This window comes from Zophobas morio, unplaced genomic scaffold (assembly GCF_036711695.1).
Source record: "Zophobas morio isolate AGI-343-1 ecotype UQ-CSIRO unplaced genomic scaffold, CSIRO_AGI_Zmor_V1 ptg000008l, whole genome shotgun sequence".
Classification (NCBI taxonomy): Eukaryota; Metazoa; Arthropoda; class Insecta; order Coleoptera; family Tenebrionidae; genus Zophobas; species Zophobas morio.
The window spans coordinates 10,564,171-10,588,426 of NW_026972113.1; the positions used below are offsets into that span (position 1 = coordinate 10,564,171).

At 32.3% G+C, this 24,256-nt stretch overlaps 2 protein-coding genes across 4 annotated transcripts in view; one reads left to right on the forward strand and one right to left on the reverse strand.

Annotated features, from left to right (window-relative positions):
* The window catches only part of Hr39 (Hormone receptor-like in 39), a 63,755-nt gene extending 45,501 nt beyond the window's left edge, over positions 1-18,254 (reverse strand). Inside the window, exon 1 of one of the 2 annotated variants that reach the window (XM_064050785.1) lies at positions 17,730-18,254. The gene's annotated coding sequence lies outside the window, so the exon portion shown is untranslated. Of the gene's footprint in view, positions 1-3,668; positions 3,917-17,729 lie in introns of those variants that run through there. The other variant, XM_064050787.1, reaches the window with a different exon arrangement.
* Positions 18,255-22,228: 3,974 nt separating this feature from the next.
* Positions 22,229-23,874, forward strand: LOC135125309 (ras-related protein Rab-9A). 2 transcript variants are annotated; one of them, XR_010279866.1, is made up of 4 exons: positions 22,229-22,428; positions 22,494-22,940; positions 22,986-23,401; positions 23,463-23,874. XR_010279866.1 is itself a non-coding variant. In XM_064050793.1 (3 exons), exons 2-3 carry the CDS (start codon positions 22,542-22,544, stop codon positions 23,247-23,249), a joined length of 663 nt encoding a protein of 220 aa, XP_063906863.1. In that variant the 5' UTR covers positions 22,229-22,428; positions 22,494-22,541; the 3' UTR covers positions 23,250-23,874. The 2 variants fall into 2 exon arrangements, 1 of the variants encoding a protein (XP_063906863.1); XM_064050793.1 differs by having other exon boundaries at positions 22,986-23,874.
* The last annotated feature ends 382 nt before the right edge of the window (positions 23,875-24,256 follow it).

Below are 24,256 nucleotides of genomic sequence, written 5' to 3' on the forward strand. Positions count from 1 at the left end.
GAAAATATCGAGAAATGGAAAAATTGAAAAACAGAGCAGCCGAAAGGACCCAAAATTGAGAAATTGAAAAATGGGGAAATCTAAAATTAAAAAATCGAAAAATCCCAAAGATGAAATGTTGAAAAATTTTTGAAATCGAAAAATCAAAAAATCGTAAACTCGAAATATTGAAAAATCGAAAAATGTAAAATTTAAGAAACCGAAAAATTGAAAATACCTAAACTGTATTCTCCAATATTTATTTTAGGAAATGGAAAAATTGAAAAATCAAAATATGGAAAAACTGTAAAATCGAAAAACCGAAAAGTCAAAAAACCGAGAAATGGAAAAACCGCAACATGAAAATATCGAGAAATCGAAAAATTGAAAAACAGAGCAACCGAAAGGACCCAAAATTGAAAAATTGAAAAATCGGGAAATCGATAAACCGAAAAATTAAAAAATCTAAAACCAAGAACGCGAAAAATTGGAAGATCGAGAAAACGAAACTTCAAAAAATTGAAGTATCTAAAATAAAAAAATGACACACAAAATTGAAATGTTGAAAAATTCAAAAATCAAAAGCTTGTCAAATCGAGAAATCGAAAATTCGAAAAACTAAAATATCTATTAAAAGATTTAACCTTCGAGAAATCGAAAAATCAAAAAAATGAGAAATACATAAATTGAAAAATACGCAAACTGAATTCTCGCAAGAATTTTGAAACCGAAAAATTGAAAAACTGAAACATGGAAAAATTGGAAAACCGAAAAATTCAAAAAACCGCAAAGTTGAAAAACCGAGAAATCGAGAGACCGAAAAATCAAGAAATCAAAAATTTGAAAATTGAAAAAAATACCAAAAATGAAATGTTGAAAAATTGAGAAATCCTAAACTTATGTATTAAAAGTTTAACATCCCGGAAATCGAAAAATTAAAAAATCGTGAACTTGAAACAGTTGGCAAATCCCAAAACTGATACATTAAGAAATTAAGAAATCGTGAAACCGAAAATTTAAAAAATCAACAAATTAAAAAATCAAAAATCTGGAATAATCGAAAAATGGAGACATCGAGAAGTTGAAGTCGAAACATTGAAAAATTGGAGAATTGAAAAACTACAAAACTGAAAAATCAAAAACAAAGGAGAATCCAGAAATTGAAAAATTAAACATGGAAAATTTGGAAAATTCAAAAATTCAAAAAACCGCAAAGTCCAAAAACCGAGAAATTGAAAAATCCAGAAATCGATAAATAGAAAAATAAACCGAAGGATTGAAAAATCTAAAAGCAAGAAGTCGAAGATCACAAAAAATAAAAAAATTGGAAAATCAAAGATTAAAAAATTTAAAAAAATTCCAAAATTGAAACGTTGAAAATTTGAGAAATTGAAAACTTGAAAAATCGAGAAATCAAAAAATTAAAAAATTGAAATACATATGTATTAAAAATTGTAGAGTTTATTAATTTTATCTAACTCTTGGGAAATCCCAAAGTCAAAAAATTGAAAAATGGGTAAGTCGGAAAATCGAAAAAATTTTAAAAATCGAAAAATTGTAAAATCTAAAACCGAGAAATGGAAGAATCGGAAGATCGAGAAAACGAAACATCAAAAAAATCTAAAATTAAAAATTTCGAAAAGTTGACGGAAAAATTGATGAACCCGAAAATCGAGAAATCTAAAACCTAAAAAATCGAAATTTTAAAATCCCAAAACTGGATCATTAAGAAATTAAGAAATTGTGCAATCGAAAATTTAACAAATTGACAAATTAAAAAATCAAAAACCGGATAAATCGCAAATTTGAAAAACTGAAAAATCGAGAAATCTACAATTATTAAAATATCGGAATCCTCTATAAATCAAGATTATTATTATTGAAACATTGAAAAATCCCAAAAACTAAAACTGAAAAATTGATAAATCGAAAATTTTAAAAATCGTAAAACAGAAAAATCGAAGACCTGAATAATCGAAAAATTGAGAGTTCCAAAATTCAAACATTCTAAAACTGAAACATTGAAAAATTGGAAACAGCAAAAACGAAAAATCTAAAATTTGAAAAATTGAAATATGTATTGGAAAATCCCAAAACCTAAATATCGAAAAATTGGTAACTCGATAAACCGAATAATTGATAATCCTCCAAAACGAAAAATTGAGAAATCGAGAAGTCGAAAATTTTAAAATCGAAATTGAAAAATCTAAAGATCGAGCAATCGAAAGATCAAAAAATCGAAAAAGCCAAAATTTAAAAAATCGAAAACATCCAAGAATTGAAACGTTGAAGATTTTTACAAAATCGAAAACTTGAAAAATCGAGAAATCGAAAATTCCAAAAGTCGAAAAAATTTTCAAATCGAAATACCGAAAAGCCAAAAATTTTAAAATCGAAAAAGAAGAATCAAAAAATCAAAAACCTGTCAAGACGAAAAATTATGAAATTGGAAAAGCAAAAAATTGAAGAATTAAAAATTGGAAAATCGTGAAAACTAATATTTAAAAAATCACAAAAAAAATATCGAAAAATTGATAAATCAATAAATCGAAAAATCTCAAAACTGAAACTGAAAAATTTTGAAATACCCAAAAACCGAAAAATTGAAGAACTGAAAAACTGAAACCAAAGACTGAGAAACAAAAAAATTGATAAGTCGAAAAATTTCAAACTGACATATCGAAAAATTGAATACAAAAATAAAAGAATCGAAAAATTGAGTCAACGAAAATTGAAAAATTGGGAAATCCAAAAATCGAAAAGCCGAAAAATGGAAAAATTGTTATACAATTTCATTTTTTTTTTAAATTTTGTCTAGAGCATGGATTCATTAATTCTATGTTACTTTTTAACATTGAAATAAGATTTATTCACCAAAATTGTAAGATAACATTTGCAATACCATGGTTCCAATAACGTTAAAACGTCCAGAAAATTTCAAAAAAGTCGATTTTTGCAATTTCAAAGTTAAATTGTAAAATGTTACACAATTTTGATTTTTCTTTCCAAAAATTTGGAAGCCACGGCAAAACTCAACACGGATTCATAAACCACAAGTGGAGGAGTACGTCATTTTGTAAAATTTAGATAACATTCACTATTGTAAAATTTCGAGATGACGTCATTTCTGTTGGCAAAATTTTCAGCACGTTTTTAGTAATTTCTGCGAATACGTCATCAACTGTTTGGAAGGGACGGGCGAAATTCACTGAAATACACAAAACGCCCACAAAATCCGTAAAATAAATTTCAATAACATCTTTGCTTTCCTGGGATTTACGTTGCTGTTTACGCTGTCAATAAAACTGGATAAATAAATAAACAAAAATAAAGTTTATGGTTCCAAACAAACTCAGTGTGGCTTTAAAATTTCCAACACACCGTGCCGACGTGATTCGTTCCAATTTCCACCAGAACCAAAATTCACTCGATAATTTTTCGAAATGACGTCATCAAGCTTCCGGAGCGTATCAAAAAAAACATTTTCCGCAAACACAAGTCGGCCGTGGATCCCTAACCCACTAACCGTCGACGGACCGCCGCCGTGCTCTCGGACGACGGACAGCCGGAAACGTGGGCCACAGCCTCCACACTGCCAACGGCCGCCGCCCCCAGCGCACGTTAGATAACACCGCCGCGATCCCGCAGCGCGCCGAACCGTTCGTTCCACAGACAGCGCCTATACGTACTGATCGCGTCCAGGTGGGGGTAAGGTCAAGGCCCTTGGTCACGTGTCCAACCTCAAGGTCATCCGGCGAACCGGGTCCAACGGCCGCCCCCGACGACAGCGCGCCACGCAGCACTCACTCGCCGCCCCTTCACGGGCGTCTCTCGGACGATTTTTCCCCACGACGACGACTACGATTTTTCCGCGGTACGCGAAGCGGCCTCGTCCGCGGCTCGGCCAGCACTAGCGACCGCCACTGCGCTTTGTACTACTACCTGTTTGGCGCACATCGGCAGCAACCTGAGCGCGGGCTATCGCGGCCCAGCTGGACGCTGGGTCGGTCGTTGGTTGGTCGCTGGGCTCCTTCTTTGTCGGCGTGTAATAACGGAGAGGAGGACGCGAGAAAGGCGGCAGCGGCGGCGGCGGCGGGCTGGGGAAGGACGGGGCGTGTGCGAGTGTGAGTGTGTGTGCGGTCGATGCAGTGGCGTGCGGCGGTGTGTGGATGTGACCTTTGGGAATGGACGGAATTAATTTGCGTTTACGGTTTAACGGTGATTGGGTGAAGCGAAAGAGGTGTGATAAGGAGATAAGGAGATCTTGGGACTTTGGTCGGAGTGTTTTTTTTTTTGTATTATGCAACTGAGGACTTTTTGTTGTTAATAAATATTATCTTGTCATCATTTTTAGCGGACTGTCTATTTTTTTAAGTATTGAAACTATTATCTCCACCTATTAGACAAAAAAGGTCTATAGTTATTTAGAGAGAACTTCCCTCGCCCCAAAAGTACAATCAAACAAATCCAGTTTCTTTGATGAATTATAAAAATTTGGTTTTGCAAATTTAATTTTTTTATGACCCCAAAAAAGTTTGAAGAATTGTCTAAAAATCCACAAAAAATAGACAAATTTTAAAATCCCAAAACTGAAAATTAACAAAAATCGATTAATTAAAAAATCAAAAACATGATAAATTGTTAAATCCATATTTAGAAAAATCCCAAAACTGAAACATTGAAAAATTGAGAAATCGAGAAGTTGAAAATTTAAAAAATCGAAAAATTTGAAAACTTAAAATTTAAAAAATCCAAATTGAAAATTTTCTCTTTGCAAGAGTTGTCTAAAAATCCACAAAAAATTCTGGGATATAGATTTAGGCGTGTTGACTCAAAAAACAAAAAATGCAACAAAACAAAAACATTGAAAAAAGCACAAACAGTCCATAACAAAGAGGACAAAAAATGAAAAAACAGATGACAACAAATCAATAAAAAAGCCACCACAAAATGATTATTAAAGTTCTAAAAAGCGCAACTAAAAAATAAAAAACGACAAAATGCGTCAAAAAAAAAGAATAGAAAGTTATAAAAAACTGATAAAGTCCACACAAAAGGTTACAAAAACTGAAGACAAAAATCAAGAGTGAAGGCAACAAAAAATGACAAAACAGGCGATAAAAATAGAAAATAAAGAATGAATGCAACTACATCATGTGACAAAATAACAGCTACAAAAAGTGGCAAAAACGATTTAAAAAAAAAACAAAAAGTCCACAAAAACATGAAAACAGGACAAAACAATAATAAAAAATTAAGAAAAAAGGTCACGACAAAAAATGCTACAAAAACAAGGTGATTACAAAAAGTGATAAAATTAAAACCAAGAATTGCTACCAAAGAGCGGTAAGAAAGTAAAAAAAGAAAATAAAAAATTATTATTATTATTAATAATTCAATGCGCAATAGGTAAAACCTAAATTAAATGATAAAAAGTCCACAAAAGAGACGACAAAAAATGATCAAGAGTCAAAAAAGGTCACAAAGAATACAAAAAAAAGAGGATACAATGAACAATGTGCCAAAAAGTCCACAAAAAAATGAGAAAAAGGCCATTAGAAAAAGTGACCAAAAATGTAGCAAAAAAAGGAGAACAGAAAAGAGAACACAAAAAATACAAATTGAGAAAAAGTGACAAAAAAAAACAAAAAGCGGCAAAAACTCCGCTTTGTATGGACCAAAGGTCCATACAAAGAGACACAATAATACAGGACAAAAATACCAAAAAACGTACTAAAAAATCCATAAAAAATGCAGCAAAAAAAGGTGGCAAAAGTGTCAAAAAAGGCGACAAAAAATGGCTACAAAACAGCTAAGTAAAAAATAGAAAATAAAAAAAGTCCACAAAAAAAAGGCGGCAAAAAATAAGATAAATGAGTCAAAAAAGTTCACAAAGAATGCAAACAAAAAGAAGACACTAAAAAAAGGGCCAAAAGCCCACAAAAAATGCTACCAAAAAAAAAAGAAAAAACAGGAGACAAAAAAATTCATAAAAAAAGAGAAAAAGATCATTAAAAAGTGACCAAAACTGGAGCAAAAAACGCGAATAAAATGGGAGAGTAAAAAAAGGCAAATATGACCACAAAAAAGAGAGGAAGAGTGGCAAAATACAACAAAAAAGCTACAATACAAAAAGGGGCAAAAACTCGAAAAAAGGGACCAAAGGTCTTTACAAAATATTCGTATTATTATTATTATTATTAGTAAAAGGTTATAAAAATACAGGATAAAAAAGAACGTATTAAAAAACCTACAAAAAAATCAGCAAAAATTGTCAAAATAAAACAAAAAATTGCTACAAGAAAAGTAAAAAAAAAAATAGAAAAGAATAAAAAAATTTCACAAAAACCGAGGACAAAAAAATCCATTAAATAAATAAAAATTTATTTCCTGAAATGAGAAATGAGCCATTACAAAAAATTACCAAAAATGGGCCCAAAACACGTCAATAGGTGAGTAAAAAAATGGCAAAAATAATCACAAAAAAAACAACAAAAAAAAGAGAACGCAAGTGACAAAATGCCACAAAAAAAGAAGACAAAATCAACAAAGAAGACAAACAAAATTGACAAAAAAGGTCAAAAAATCAACAAAAAATCAAAAGCGACAGGAAAAGTAGAAAAAAAATAAAATAAAAAACGATGAAAACTCCACAAAAAAGGCGACAAAAATTGCGAAAACAGGACAAAAATAAGAATAATAAAAAAAAACCGCAAAAGGCGGCCATGACTAAAAGTGATTCAAAAAGGTCACAGAAAATCATAAAAAATGCGAAAAAGTCCAGGATCAAGGTGACAAAATGGCGATAAATAAGGGTTAAAAAAGTGCGATAAAAAGACCACAAAACATTATCAAATGAGTCAAAAATTCATCAAAAAAGACATTGAAAAAAGAGCCAAAAAGAAAACTAAAAAAATGAATAAATAAAGGTCAAACAAATCCATTAAAAAATTTAGAAAAAGGCCATTAGAAAAAAATGACTACAAATTGTGACAAAAAAAGCGAATAAAACAAGGCCCAAAAAGAGGGAAAAAGGAAAATATAAAAAAGAAAAAAATTACAAAATCAAACAACGACTAAAAAACAAAAAGCCACAAGAAATGTAGGAAAAAACAAACAAAATAAAAGAAAAATCAACAAAAAAATGTGAAAACATGTAGAAAAAATTAAAAAACGCGAAAAACCGCCACCACAAAAAATAATATCACAAAAATAGAGTTCAAAAAATTAAAAAAAAAATACAAAATCCACAAAAAGCTCTAAAAAGGCGACAACAGTTGACAAAAAAAATCACCAAGAAATGGGAACAACAAGTGATAAAAAGACGATAAAAAAGGGCAAAGAATCCAACAAAAGATGACACAAAACAAAACAAAAAAGAAATTTTAGATTATTCGATGTTTTGATTTCTCGATTTTTCGTCTATCGATTCTTCATTTTCGGCTTTTTATTTAACAAATTTTCAGTTTCTTTTGCTGTTTCAATTTTTTGATTTTTCGATTTTTCCGTTTTCGATTTTCCGATTTTTAAATGTTTTATCATTTCGATTTTTCGAATTCTTTGATTTTTAAAACTTTGAGGGCCGGTTTATAGAACAGCGAATTAAATATTTAATCCTCGATTAGTTTAACACAGGATTAAAATGTGGAATATTAGGCCGTGATTGGTTAAAACCTGCACGTTGCCTAGCGACGAACCTCAATTAAAAGTTAATCGCGAATTAACTTTAACTTCGCTTTCTGTAAATTGGGTCTTAGACTTCTCGATTTTTCAAGTTTTAGATTTACAATTTTTCGATATTTTGGTTTTGGATTTTTTTTAATATCACAAAACAAGAGGTCAAACAATTACACAAAAAAAATATATATAAAAGGCAAAGAATGCAACAAAAAAAAAGGTGACTACAAAACACAACAAAAAAGACTTGATTTTTAAAATTTTAGATTCTTCGATTTTTCAATTTTTTGTTTGTCAAATTTTCAGTTTTTCGATTTTTCGTATTATTAGTAGAAAGAAATTTAAAAATTTTCAATTTTTCTAGTATTAATTTTTTGATTTTATGCTGTTTCAGTTTCCAGATTTTTCGATTTCCCAATCTTTTCATTCTTCAATTTTTTGATTTTTCGACTTTTCCATTTTTCGACGTTTAGATTTTTCAATTTCCAAATTTGTCTCAATTTTTTTCTAATTTTTCAATTTTCATAATTTTTCGATTTCTTAAATTTTACATTTTTCAATTTTTCGATTTTGCAATTTTTTGATGTTCGGATTTTCCGATTTTTAATCTTTTTTTATTATTTCGATTTTTCGAATTTTCGATTTTAGAGGCAAAGAATGCAACAAAAAAAAGGTGACTACAACACACAACAAAAAAGACTTGATTTTTTAAATTTTAGATTCTTCGATTTTTCGGTTTTTTGTTTGTCAAATTTTCAGTTTTTCGATTTTTCGTATTATTAGTAGAAAGAAATTTAAAAATTTTCAATTTTTCAAGTATTAATTTTTTGATTTTATGCTGTTTCAGTTTCCAGATTTTTCGATTTCCCAATCTTTTCATTTTTAATTTTTTGATTTTTCGACTTTTCCATTTTTCGACGTTTCGATTTGTCTCAATTTTTTTCTAATTTTTCGATTACTTAAATTTTACATTTTTCAATTTTTCGATTTTGCAAATATTTTGATGTTCGGATTTTCCGATTTTTAATTTTTTTTTATTATTTCGATTTTTCGAATTTTCGATTTTAGAGGCAAAGAATGCAACAAAAAAACGGTGACTACAAAACACAACAAAATAGACTTGATTTTTTAAATTTTAGATTCTTCAATTTTTCGGTTTTTTGTTTGCCAAATTTTCAGTTTTTCGATTTTTCGAATAATTAGTTTAAGAAATTTAAAAATTTTCAATTTTTCAAGTATTAATTTTTTGATTTTATGCTGTTTCAGTTTCATATTTTTCGATCAATCTTTTTATTTTTCAATTTCCAGATTTCTCAATTTTTCGATTTTGCAATTTTTTGATGTTCCGATTTTCGGATTTTTAATTTTTTTTTATTTCGATTTTTCGAATTTTCGATTTTAGACATCTCGGTTCTTCGATTTTTAAAACTTTTAGATTTCTCGATTTTTCAAGTTTTAGATTTAACAATTTTTCGATATTTCGGTTTTGGAACATAAAAAAAATATACAAGAGGTCGAAAATTATTCAAAAAGAAATGAAGTAATAAAATCCACAAAAAAGCTCTAAAGGGCAATAACAGACAAAAGGACAGAAAAATCGAAAAAATCATTAAAAAAAGGCCATGCGCAAAACTAAAAACAAAAAGGGCCCCCCAAAAAAGGGAGAAAAACCATAAGAAGCGACAAAAAGTAACAAAAAAACGTTAAAAAAGCATAAGCAAAAATGGCAAAAAGACAAATAGACAAACAAACAGACAGACGGACGGAAGCTAGGGACCTTTTTTAATTTATCGTGTATTACTTTTCGTCGTTGGAAAACAAAATAGTATCATTACTACTAAACATCGTTTTAACATGACGTCATCGACCTTCAGAAGGCTACAACCAAATAACTTTTTTGTTGTCGAACTACTACATGAACACTCGAGCTTCGCTCGCTCTTGGAGCTCACTTCACTCGCTCTATAATAAAATTACATCAAAAAATAACAAAATTTCTCGTAATTTTCTCATCTAGAACGCACAAATGACGCACCAATGACGAGCCAAACCTGTCAATCCGCAACGAATTCGACAGGATGTTGAACAGCACTCAAATATTAAAACACCCACGTACTCGACCGAAACAAGGGGTCAACTCCAAATCACTCTCACGGAAAAGGAAAATGGATATTAACGGTCGCATTAATAAATAAACGGAAACGCTTTCAACAAACATTTTTTTCATAAAACAAAGAACCCAAAGGTTAATTGTAACATACAGAGTGGTCATTTCAAACTTCAACAACGCAAATTTAAATTTTCCAGGAGTGTATAAAATAAAATTACACGAAGTTTGTTTAGTCACTGGTACTTCGCGAAAACAGGTACTTATTTGCTGTTTAATTTACGTTTAGTAAAAGACCGTTTATTAATAATTAAGAAAATGACATGTCATCACAGTTTGATGAGTAAGTTCGCTATGACTGTGTGTGTGTTAATTACATGATTGTTATTAAGTTACTGCTATTGTTTTCTTGTGGTTGTAACAAAAACACAAAAATATGATTACATACCGGAGAATAATAATGTCTTTTTGTTCCCCAATAACAATTGTGCCAAATTTCAAAGAAATTCGCTGCGATTGTTCTTGATTGTGTCCAATGCCGACTATTCATTCCAATTCGACTATATCAAATTAACACAAAGAAAAGTGCACAATTAATATTGCACATTTCGCATCCTTTCAATGCTGACCTTTGGCTAAATCACGACTAATAAATTCTAAACCGACGAGTTTCTACTGCGAACATTTCCGCGAATGCAAATTCTACATAAACGGATTCATAACCTTAGAAAAAGAAACCAGGAGGAAACTGTGCCAACACCGGAAAAGTCGCCAATTTAAAATAATTGCGCCAAAATTAGCAAGTGCGAAAAAACGAAAAGAAAGTTCTTTGGGCGGAATTGGCATTGGAAGCGTGCAGAACAATTATCTAAATTATTCGAAAGGATAAAACCAACCTTGTGGAATGCACAAAACTTCCCCCGATTTTTCGCAAAACCGAATTTTTAATATTTCGTCACGTTCTCCAATAATTGGTTACCTGACATTTGCTTTTTATATTTTCGATTATGTGCATTCAAACCTATGACATTACGTATTAACAAATAACAGTATTTTAACCGGCAATTAGCGTCTCATTAGCTCCTTTTATGGCCAACGTCGCTCCTTGCAACATTCTTTCCGAAAAACAATATAAACAAATTATCTGAACTCGCTAATTCAGCCAAGGACAGATAAACTCTGATAACGGCTGCACGAAGGAATTTAGGACGGTTAGATTTTGCAAATCATACACCGAAAACGCAACGTCTAATTTTATAACAAGTGGCTTTCGAATTATTTATAAATCATGCGGAACTTTGCAAACAATAAGTGCTCGAAAATCCGTCTACGCCGCTGTTATTACGAGGATGATTGGTTTAATTACGTCCGAAAGTCACACTGTCTGTCTCAGCGGAATCATGGTTGTTCGGGTCGGAATGATAACGTTTATCGCAAACGGAGCTCGTAAAAGCTTCAAAGTTACGAAGTCGAGATGGCGATAATTTTAATTCAGGTTTTTATTTCTTAGTCACCGAGAATTTTATCGTTTTATGGATTATTTGGAGATTTGAGGTAAAGTCTGACGAAAGATATAGTGTGTTTACGGCTTTGACTTTATAAGAATTTTTATTTGTTACTGTTATTATAGGAGAAGGTCCTTCCGGGCAAGCGGATTTACGATTCTGTTGAGTACCAATTAAGCCATAACCGCACTATACCTTTGGAATTTTTCGAATTGTCGATTTATCAATTTTTCGATATTTAGTTTTAGATTTTTCGATTTTAAATTTCCTAATTTTCGATGTTCCGATTTCATGATTGTTCGATCTTTCGATACTACGATTTTTCGATTTATTATTTCAATTTTTTGATTTTCCAAATTCTTAAATTTTTAGGTGTATCAGGTTTTTACTTTACAGTAATTGTTCGATTTTTTAAATTTTCGACTTTTGAACTTTTAGATTTCTCGATTTTCCATTTTTCAATGTTTCAGTTTTGGGATTTTTCGATTTATTGATTTATCAATTTTTCGGTATTCAGTTTTGGGAATTTTCAATAAACATTTTAAATTTCTCGATTTTTCAATCTTTCAATCCTTCAATTTTTTCATTTTTAGATTTTTTGGAGATTTTTCAATATTTTAGCTGTTTCGATTTCTCAGTTTTTCATTAGAACTTTCGAGTCTTCAATTTTTCGAAATTTTAACTTTACTAATTTTTAAATTTCAGATTTTTAAGTTCTTTAATATGTTTTAGTTCTTTAATTTTCCAATTTTTCAATTTTTCGATTAATCAGGTTCATGATTTTTCAATTTTTCGATTTCAAAATTTCTCAATTTTTCAATCTTTCAGTTTTGGGAATTTTCAAGTTTTCGATTTATCGAATTTTCAATTTTATTTTGAATTTTTTTTATTTCGATTTCTTAATTTTTCAATCCTTCGATTCTTCAATTTTTCAATTCATTAAATTTTAGATTTCCCAATTTTTTAGTTCTTTAATCAGTTCTTTGCTTTGCCAATTTTTCAATTTTTCGATTAATCAGGCTCATGATTTTTCAATTTTTCGATTTTTACATTTCTCAATTTTAAAATCTTCCAGCTTTGGGAATTTTCAAGTTTTTGATTTATCGATTTTGAATTTTTCCATATTTTTCTTTTTTTAAATTTTATTCTTCTTTAATTCTTCAATTTTTAAATTTTAGATTTCTCGATTTTTTAATTTTTTAATCTTTCAATTTTTTGATTTTCCAAATTCTTAAATTTTTAGATGTATCAGGTTTTTACTTTACAGTAATCATTAGATTTTTTAAATTTTCGACTTTTGGACCTTTAGATTTCTCGATTTTCCATTTTTCAATGTTTCAGTTTTGTGATTTTTCCATTTTTTCGATGTTTCAGCTTTGGGATTTTTCAATACATATTTCGATTTCTCGATTTTTCATTACAACTTTCCAGTCATCAATTTTTCGAAATTTTAATTTTTCCACTTTTAAATTTTAGATTTTCCGACTTTTTAAATTTGTTGGTTTTCCAATTTTTCAATTAATCAGGTTTCAGTTTTGGGAATTTTAAAATTTTCGATTTATCGATTTTTCAATTTTTCAACATTTCAGTTTTTGAATTTTTCAGTATGTATTTTTAAAGTTTTATTTTGATTTGTTGTTGTTTCTATTTCCCGATTTTCCAGTCCTTCGATTTTTAAATTTTCGATTTCTGGAATTTTAGATTTTTAGATTTTCCATTTTTCAATGTTTCAGTTTGGGGATTTTTCAATATTTTCGCTGTTTCGATTTTTGAATTAGAAATTTCGAGTCTTCAGTTTTTCGAAATTTTAACTTTACCAATTTTAAAATTTTAGATTTCCCTATTTTTGAGTTTTTTTAATTTTTAAAATTTTTCAATTTATCGATTAATCAGGCTTATGATTTTTCAATTTTTCGATTTTTACATTTCTCAATTTTAAAATCTTTCAGTTTTGGAAATTTTCAAGTTTTTGATTCATCGATTTTGAATTTTTCAATATTCAATATTCGATTTTTTTAAATTGTGTTCTTCGATTCTTCAATTTTTAAATTTTTTAATCCTTCAATTTTTTGATTTTCCAAATTCTTAAATTTTTCGGGATATCAGGTTTTTGACTTTACAATATTTGTCCGATTTTTTAAATTTTCGACTTTTGGACTTTTAAATTTCTCAATTTCTCAATTTTTCAGTTTCAATTTTAGGATATATTTTTCGAAATTTAGGTTTTCAAATTTTTCGATTTTTTAAATTTTAGATTTTTCGATATTTCAGTTTTTCGATTTTTCAATGTTTCGATTCATTAAATTTTAGATTTCCATTGGGAATTGAAAAATTGTTTTGAGTTCTTTAATTTCTCAATTTTTTGGTTTTCCAACTTTTCAATTTTTCGATTAATCAGGCTTATGATTTTTCAATTTTTCGATTTTTAGATTTCTCAATTTTAAAATCTTTCAGTTTTGGGAATTTTCAAGTTTTTGATTCATCGATTTTGAATTTTTCAATATTTCACAATTTTTGAATTTTTCAATGTTTCGATTTTTTTAAATTTTATTCTTTTTCGATTCCTCAATTTTTCAATTTTTAAATTTTTCGATGTATCAGGTTTTTGACTTTACAATAATTGTTCGATTTTTTAAATTTTCGACTTTTGGACTTTTAGATTTCTCGATTTTCCATTTATCAGTTTTGTGATTTTTTCAGTTTTTTCGATGTTTCAGCTTTGGGATTTTTCAATACATATTTCGATTTTTTAAATTTTAGATTTTTTGAATTTAATTTTTTCGATTCTACAGTAAACCCTCGTTACTTCGAACTCGGATAAGACAAACACCTCGTTATTACGAACTGGAATCGAAGTCCCAAACAGTCCACTTATAAAATGAATGCAACTTAATTCGGTTTACACGAAATTCGGTTAATACGAAACTCGAACAACTTTTTCGGTCCCAAGTTATAATTCTCATATAAAATCACTCGGTTAACGCGAACAAAAAGTGCAAACTCCTTGCATCGTGCTCAAATACGATTTACTTTATCTTAATGGGCATCTAGTAAGCACAACGCAAAAATATGTCTGTGTGGTTTACCGAGTTGTAATCAGTTCGTTCTTATTGTTCAATATGCTAACGTCCAAGATGGCAGATCAAAAACCAAAAGGAGGCCAAAAATTCATTAATATTAAAACGAAAATGCAAACTGCAGTAGCTAAAAAGTTCACCATTCCAAAATCTACATAATCGACCATTCTGAAAACCCGATCTCAAATAAAAAAAAAATTAATGTTGGGATCATTTGCGTCAAATTTTTTCAGAAAGTTGTTTAGGAAAATTGCTCCATGAAATTTTATATGTATGTAGTACTAGTACTAATGCTCAAAATTTGGTTATATATTGTTAGAAATCTATTATGAAGAAAACTCAGCTTAAATAAGTTGTTTTTATACATACATTTGTTTTTGTTATATTTTTTATTTAAATGTCAAAAAGTGATTTTCGGTTATGGCGAATTCGGTTAACACGAATTGGTCAAGATCATGGTCCCGACGAGTTCGTGTTAACGAGGGTTTACTGTATTTCGATTTCCCGATTTTTCATTAGAACTATCGAAGTCAATTTTTCGAAATTTTAATTTTTCCATTTTTTAAATTTTAGATTTCCCGATTTTTGAGTTCAATTTTTGAATCTTTCGGTATTTCAGTTTTTGAATTTTTTCAATATTTCGATATTTATTTAATTTTGAATTTTTTGTTTTTTTGATTTCTCGATTTCCAATCCTTCTTCAATTTTTCGACATTCTAATTTTTCAATTTGTCAGGTTTTTTGGTTTTTTGAATTTTCAATTTTCAGATTTTTTTAAATTTTCGACTTTTAAATTTCTCAATTTTTCAGTTTCAATTTTTGGATATATTTTTCGATATTTAGGTTTTCAAATTTTTCGATTTTTTAAACTTTAGATTTTTCGATTTTTCAGTTTATCGGTGATTTGATTTTTGGATATTTTAATTTTTCAATTTCTCTATTTTTCAGTTTTTCGATTTTTCAATTACTAATTTTTCGATTTTGGTCTGTTTCAGTTTCCCTATTTTTCTATTTCTCGATTTTCAATTTTTTGACTTTTCCTTTTATCGATTTTCCAATTTTTCGATTTTTCAATTTTTCGATTTCATACGTCATGGAGAATTCAGATTTTTCAATTTCTGGATTTCTTTTTTTTTATTATTCAGTTTTTCAATTTTTCGATTTTTTTTTAATTTTAAATTCTTCGATATTACGATTTCTCGTCATCTCGGTTTTTTTTGAGTTTTAACATTTTTCGATTTCCCGACTTTTTAAGTTTTCGATTATCCATTTCGATATTTCGGTTTTGGGATTTTTCAATACATATTTCGATTTCTCGATTTTTCAATCTTTTGATTCTTTAATTTTTCAAATTTTTGAATTTTAGATTTCTCGATTTTTCAGTTGTCCAAGTTTTCTGATTGTCAATTTTTCCAAATTTAAATTTTTCTATTTTTTGATTTCTCGATGCTTCGATTGAAATATTTTGATTTTTTGATTTTTCCATTTTTTATTTTATTTTTCAATTTTTCGACTTTTCAATTTTTCGATTTCCCAATTCTTCGAGAATTCAGTTTGGAGGTTTTTCAATTTCAGGATTTCTTGTTTTTTTTTTTTGATTTTTCAGTTTTTAAATTTTACGATTTTTTGATGTTGCGATTTCCCAATTTTTAATTTTTTAATATTTAGATTTTTAAAATCTTACCACCTTTCCAATGCTCGATTTTTCAAGTTTTCGATTTATCAATTTTTAGAAATTTCGGTTTTGGGATTTTCCAATGTCTCGATTTTTTAAATTTCAGATTTCTCACTTTTTCAGTTCTTCCACTTTTCTATTATTTGCCAATTATTTTTTTATGTTCCAAATTCTCTATCTTCCGACTCTTCGACATTTCGGTCTCAGAATTTTGAATTTTTCAGTTGTTCGATTTCTAATGTTCCGGTTTTTCGATCCGTCGTTTTTTTTTTTAATTTTAAATTTTTCAGTTTTTCAATTAATTTTTCGATTTTGGGCCATTTCAGTGTCTTGATTTTTCGACTTCTCGATTTCCCAATTCTTCGAAAACGGAGTTTGGGGATTTTACATTTAAATATGTATACATAAATTTTACATTTTTCGATTTTACACTTTTTCAACATTTCAATTTTGGGAATTTTTCAGTTTCTAGAGTTTTCAATTTTTCAATATTCTAGTTTTTCGAATTTTTAAATTTTAGATTTTTCAATTTGTTTGTATATTGTGTTGTATATTGTGTTGTATATTGTGTTGTATATTGTATTGTATATTGTATTGTATATTGTATTGTATATTGTATTGTATATTGTATTGTATATTGTATTGTATATTGTATTGTATATTGTATTGTATATTGTATTGTATATTGTATTGTATATTGTATTGTATATTGTATTGTATATTGTATTGTATATTGTATTGTATATTGTATTGTATATTGTATTGTATATTGTATTGTATATTGTATTGTATATTGTATTGTATATTGTATTGTATATTGTATTGTATATTGTATTGTATATTGTATTGTATATTGTATTGTATATTGTATTGTATATTGTATTGTATTGTATATTGTATTGTATATTGTATTGTATATTGTGTTGTATATTGTACTGTATATTGTATTGTACACTTTAAAACGGGTTAGAAATAATAGAGGTACAAAAAAGAGATTCCATAAAACGCCCAAATTTGAAACCTCAGAGGCTGAAATTGGGATTTTTTAGTTTGTTCCACTGGCAATCCTGAAAAAAAAAAGCAACACTTCGCATATTCTACATACAATAGTCTAATAAGTGAAAACTTGAACATCGCAGTAATAAATAAAAAGGCCTGTCAAAAAATCTTTAGTATATCCCTCCCAAAACCCGATGACGTCAACGCCACATTCCGCTTACCGGACCTCCTCGAGCTTCGCAAAAACGCGCTTTCGAGCCCCCGCCGCACAAACCGCTCCGTTTTCCTGACCACTTTCGAAACTTTCACGCCTTCGCCTCGTCGTGCGATCCCGAGATTTTCACCATCCGAAAATCTTCGCCGAAATCCGTCGCTCTTCGATCGAAACCCCGACTCATCCTCGCGCTCTCGATCGTTATCTCCCCGCGCGACCGATGGGTTTATTGCACCCGCCTGAAAACGCAACGTCCTTGAGCCGGCCCTGTTCGTCACGTGACCGCCGAGGCGCGACCTTCAATCCGTGTACAGTACACTCGAGTACCTGTCACTCGTTTACTTAGCCGAGAGAGAGGTGCTTTGGGTGAATGACTGTACTTATGTATGCTCACCTTGGGCCGAAATCCAAATACCTTCTACTTGCATGCTCTACACCCCGATTAGCGTTTAAACGGGAAAAAATCGCACTGAGTCCATACCACGCACAATACATACCCCTTATCTCCCTGTCCAGAGGAAACGCATCCTTGGCCGGATCCAGACAGCCGAAAATATTGGGAAAGCACAGCGTTAGGTAATGGCAATTTTCACTTTCACGATCGGATTTATGCACGGCACACCTTCAGCAGAGTTTATTGACACCGAGTTCAGGTAAAACCATTGCAGCGACTGATTTTTACGCACCGAACGGTAATCGGGTGCGGGGAGGTCGCGTTCGACGCTAGGACACGATGGGCCGGCGGCGGCAGCCCCCAACGCGCGAATAACCTCAAAAACGACGCACAACTGTCGCACGGCTCGACGCTCAAAACTAACAAAAAATGCTCAATTCACAATCGTCTGTAAAAACAATGGAAATTAAAAAATGGACGGTGGCGACACCTACTGTCACCTGTCAAGGGGCAGAGCGGCAACTTTGCGGACGCAACGAACGCCAAATAAATCATAAACGAACCGAAAGGGGCGGCATGAGGGGCTGCGACGGGGTTCGGGGCCCCCGTGCCCGGAACTGGCGGCTGGAGGGCGTAAATTGGCAAATTTCGAAGCGACCGAGGCGACATCTGGAGTTTGTTTATAGGTTTAGGGTGAAGCAGTGGCGCCACACCGCACTTTTTCAAAGGGTCCACCGCGAATATTTTCAATAATGTAATATTTTCTAGTTGGAATATAAAGGAGTAGCCGCTTCGAAACTACTGGACAGATTACTAATAAAAATAATGCTTCCATCTTCATTCTTAACTCTCTATCGAAATTTCTTAGTTTATCTTTTGCAAAAATTTGGTGACGTCATCTCAAATGGTAGTTACTTAAATATTAACTGAAATTTTTACTTACGTATAGGTATAACTCAGAGTCACCTCGATAAAAGCATTATTATTAATATTATTGATTAAAATTTATGAAGTAACCATGATTTTTTTGCTATTACCGCGTGATCTATCATCATGTTTTCAATAATTTCCGGTTGCCAGCTGTCAAGATTGACAGATTGTTGACATTTTTATCGCATCTGTCACACAGTTATTTATGCCAACATAAACACAAGACAAGTTATCACCTTTGTTTAAAAAGTGCTGCCAACAGACTCAGTCATTTTTGATCACACAGTATCATATGTGCGTTCGTAATTTTGTTTGGAAGTTGGTACTACTGACAGACTGTCAAGTTCAATTTGAAATTTGACGAACTAATTCAAAGCAGAACCCAACCGCACTTGAACTGAACTGAGCCTGTTCTGAACTGGATTAAACCTGAATTGAACTGAATACGAACTGAACTAAATGAGCTAATTTTGAACTGATCTTAGGATCTGAACTGATTCAAAGCGGAACCGAACCGAACGTGAACTGACTTAAGCCTGACTTAAAACTGACGAAAATTAAACCAGAACCTGAAATGAACTGAATTCAATTAAACCAGAACCTGAACTGAATTGAGTTGAGCTTGACCTGAAGTGAATGAAACTAGAACTGGATAGAACCTGAACTGAACTAAATCTGAACTAAACTAGACTGGAACTTGAAATAAACTGACCATGAACTGAGCCTGAACTAAAATGAACTGAGTCAAAATTGACAGAACCTGTACGGAATCAAATTTGAACCGAACTGAACCTGATCTATAATGAGTTTCAATCACATCTGAACTAAATTCTGGTCTAGGTTTAATTCAGATCGGTTCAGGTTAGTCTAGACTCAGTTCAGTTCAGATCAAGCTCAATTCAGTTCCGGCCAAGCTCCATTCAATTCAGGTTCGGCCTTGAATTGAATTGAATTTGACCTAAATTGAATTGAACTGAGCCTAGTCTAAGGTAAACCAAACTGAATTAAACCTAAACAGAACTGAACTGGACCTGAACTGATCCTGAATTACACTGAGCGAACCTGAACTAAAATGGACGTGAACTAAATCTGAACTAAACTAGACTGTAACTTGAAATAAACTAACCATGAACTGAGCCTGTACTAAAATGAACTGAGTCAAAATTGACAGAACCTGTACGGAATCAAATTTGAACCGAACTGAACCTGATCTATAATGAGAGTCAATTACAACTGAACTAAATTCTGATCTAGGTTTAATTCAGTTCGGTTCAGGTTAGTCTAGGCTCAGTTCAGTTCCGATCAAGCTCAATTCAGTTCCGGCCAAGCTCAATTCAATTCAGGTTCGGCCTTGAATTGAATTGAGTTTGACCTAAACTGAATTGAACTGAGCCTAGTCTAAGCTAAACCGAACTGAATTAAACCTAAATAGAACTGAACTGGACCTGAACTGAACCTGAACCACACTGATCGAACCTGAACTAAATTGGACGTGAACTAAATCTGAACAAAACAAAATTGGAACATGAAATGAGCCTGAACTAAAATAAACTGAGTCAGAAGTGACAGAACCTTTACTCAATTAAATTTGAAACGAACTGAACCTGATCTATACTGAGTTTCAATCACATCTGAACTAAATTCTGGTCTAGGTTTAATTCAGTTCGGTTCAGGTTAGGCTAGGTTCAGTTCAGTTCAGATCAAGCTCAATTCAGATCAAGCCAAGCTCCATTCAACTCAGGTTCGGTCTTGACTCGAATTGAGTTTGACCTAAACTGAACTGAGCTTGACCTAAATTAAACTGAGCTTAGTCTAAGATAAACCGAACTAAACTGGACCGCAATTGAACCTGAACTGCACTTGTAAAACCTGCACTGAATCAAATTTGAACCGAACTGAACCTGATCTATAATGAGTTTCAATTACAACTGAACTATATTCTGATCTAGGTTTAATTCAGTTTGGTTCAGGTTAGGCTAGGCTCAGTTCAGTTCAGATCAAGCTCAATTCAATTCAGGTCAAGCTCCATTCAATTCAGGTTCGGTCTTGACTCGAATTGAGTTTGACCTAAACTGAACTGAGCTTGACCTAAATTGAACTGAGCTTAGTCTAAGATAAACCGAACTAAACAGGATCGGAACTGAACCTGAACTGCACTTATATAACCTGAACGTAAACTAAATCTGAACTAAACAAGGCTGGAACTGACCTGAACTGTACATGAACAGAGTTTGAACTAAAACGAATTGAGTCTGAACTGAACTCTGACCTAGGTTTAATACGGTTCGGTTCAGGTTACGCTAGGTTCAGTTCAGGTTAGATCAAGCTCAGTTTAGGTCTGGTTCGGTTCTGAATTGAATTGAGTTTGACCTAATCAGCCTAACCTAAATTGAACTAAACTTACCCTAACCTCAACAGAACTGAATTAAATCTAACCAGAACTGAAAAGGATCTGATCTAAATCTGAACTAAACTGAGTTGGACATGAACAGGGTCTGAACTAAAATCAAAACAATCAGGACCCGTACTAAATCAAATTATAACGAAAACGAACCTGATCTAATCTAACTATCAATCACAACTGAACTGAACTAAACTCTAGTTTAAATTAAGCTGAACTGAACCAAGTCTTACCTATATTCAATCTCAACTGAATCCGAAGTGAACTAAAACTGAATTGACCCGTCCATACTTGTACTGGTTCAAATTTGAACCGAACTAAACCTGATCTGCCCCTAAAGTGAACCTGATCAGAACTGAGTTTCAACCCAACTAAACTGAATTGAACTAAACTTTGGTCTGAATTATACTGAACTGAACTCAGTCTTGACTGTACTCAACCTCAACTGAACTCGAAGTGAACTAAGACTGAATTAAATTAAAGTGAACTGAAATAAACCTGAATTAAACTGAAATTGTACTGAATTCAACGGAACTGAATTGAACCTGATTTGCACTTGAAGTGAATTTCAACCATTACTAAACTGAACTGAACTCCGTCTGAACTATATTCAGCCTCAACTGAACTGAATTGAACCAAACTAATCCATAATTCAACTGAATTAAAAACCTGATCAGAATTTTAGTTGAACTAGTAGACAGTGATACACAGGAAATACTTGTATTTCGGTGAGATATTTTAACCTTCCAAAAATGCGATGACGTCAAGTCAAAATTTTTTGCTAAGTACCTAGTTTGTATATGTTTCTAGAAAAAGATTGCTTTAGAACGAAGTACAAATGTCAAAACTGACAACTGTGAACTGACTTACAGCATTACTACCAACAGTTCAGAATTGCCAACAAAAAAATGTGTTCAATTGTTAATAGTTTTCTCGGTTTTATCATTTTTTGAGTTTTTTTTTTATTAATTGGTAATGGTACATTTATTAGAGTTGGCATGGCCCCTCGTGTTAACAAATTTGGCCGCCGCCACTGCCTTCAACTGTCAATATTATCTTCGCGATTTCACCTTAATACAACGACCAAACCCATAAAAAAGCTCAAAACAAGCAACTTTATCTTATCACGGACACAACATACCTCAAATACACACCCACAACCATAAAAAAACAGATCTTCCAAAACAATAAACAAAGAAAATCGCGCGCGCCCTCTGGCGACCATCGTCACACTTCACGCGCCACTTTTAAAAAATGGAGGCAACGGAACTTCCTCTCATTACCTACGCATCATAAACCCAACAATTAAATTGCATAATGACCCATTTAAATTGGTACGGACCCAGCGACGTCCACACCCACTTTAATCCAACCAACCCGTCAAGGTTACCCGACACATGACAAACGTCAAGTTGACATTTGCGGTTAGTCATATCGCTGAAAAAAACACCAACAAACAGGGAAGAAATTGGTAAGAATATAATCGATTGCGTGAGTCACGACGGTGGAATCCTCATATCTGTGTTTATTTACCAGGAAAGTCCCCGCACCATAAAACGCGATGATGTTATAATAAACTTTGAGATGGGTTCAAGAGTCAACATGAGACCCACGAGCAAGAACACGCTGCTGAAGGTGGTGATTCTGGGCGACGGGGGCGTAGGGAAGAGCTGTCTCATGAACAGGTTCGTGTCCAACCAGTTCGACGAACACTCGTTCCACACCATCGGAGTGGAGTTCTTGAACAAAGACATCGAGATCGACCGGGAGACGTACACGTTGCAGATTTGGGACACCGCGGGGCAGGAGAGGTTCAAGACGTTGAGGACCCCCTTTTATCGAGGCAGCGACATCTGCATGCTGACGTACGCCATCGATGATAAACACAGCTTCCGGAATTTGCAGATGTGGAAAAACGAGTTTCTGTATTACGCCGACGTGAAGGAAAACGTGCAGTTTCCATTCATTGTCATAGGGAATAAGGTAATTTTTGTGGGGTTGTGGCGCGATTTTATTGGTTGGTTTTAGTCGGACGTGGAGGCCAACGAGCGGGAAGTGTCCCAGGTGGAGATGGAGACCTGGTGCAACGAGAACGCGATCTCCGCGTGCATCGAAACCTCGGCGAAGAACGCCAGTAACGTCCAAGAGGCCTTCGCCACGGCGGTGCAGCACTGGCTGAGGTTGGAAAACCGGGCCGACAAGAACGAGTGTCTCTACACGGATACGGTAGATTTGACGAAAAAGCAATCAGAAAATAGAACTTCCTGCTGTATTAATGCTTCAGATGAATAGGTTAGGGTAGTTGGTAACTTTTTTTCTTGTGGCTTCGCGAGTTTTATTTTCTTGACGTTGGTAGAGAACTGACACTTGATCATTCCTGTTTGTTTGGAGTGACACTCAAAATTGTATTCACTGCGATTCCAAAGAAACTCGTACTACTTTAGGTTGAGTAGAAGTGTACATTCTACTAATATTGTGATAACTGTTACTATTTTTCATTTCCAGTGTACTGTTAAGGAGTTCATGAGCATTTATTTTAGGGTTAGGACTTCAGATTTTTTTTCTTGTACATATTAAGTATCTCAGGATAAGCACCAAGTTCGCGGCCTTTGCTACTGACGTTCTTTCTGTAGTGAGTTTTGAATATCGTTCCTACTTACTTTTGCTTCAACCACCCTGTATATAATGACTTAACGCGTTAGCTTTTGTACTGCTGTGTACTATACATACAACTTTTTGTGACCATTTTTCAAGAAACATTTTTATATTATGCATATCATGAAAAGGTGTTGAACAATAATGTTATTCAGTATTTTGTAGGTGCTATGGTACATTTGTGTTCTCTAAATTCGGCCATGTTGGTTAACGACTTATTTATTTGTATAATGTATTGCACTAAATATATTTGTTGTAAGTATGTCGCTTTTATTTATTTATGATCACACTGTAAAAATCCATAGTTTAATGTCTACATTTTTTTTGTATTTCATCATCAGGCAAAAAGTTCAAAACATGTTTGCCAGCTGGTCGTCGACTTCCAGTCAGAATTGCCAGCTGACGAGCTTGGGGCTTCAATCTCAGGACAGGATCATAGGTTGTCGAACAGGTGACAGAATTTGATATTACAGGTTTTTTTATTACTAGTATATCGGTAGATGGCGCTGTCAAAGGATACACCAGTCATGATTTTTACGTCTTCTGCACTCCTGTTCTTAACCAGCTGCAGAAATTGAAATTTCAATCATGTTGCAAGTGTGATGTAGATTTTTTGGGCTGTCATAGTTGGAACACAAAAAATA

What these genes read in the sequence shown, in the direction of transcription:
- LOC135125309 (XM_064050793.1), top strand. Translation starts at nt 22,542, where the DNA reads ATGGGTTCAAGAGTCAACATGAGACCCACGAGCAAGAACACGCTGCTG. An exon ending in TCATTGTCATAGGGAATAAG is followed by an intron (nt 22,941 to 22,985) that starts GTAATTTTTGTG and finishes GGTTGGTTTTAG; the next exon opens with TCGGACGTGGAGGCCAACGA.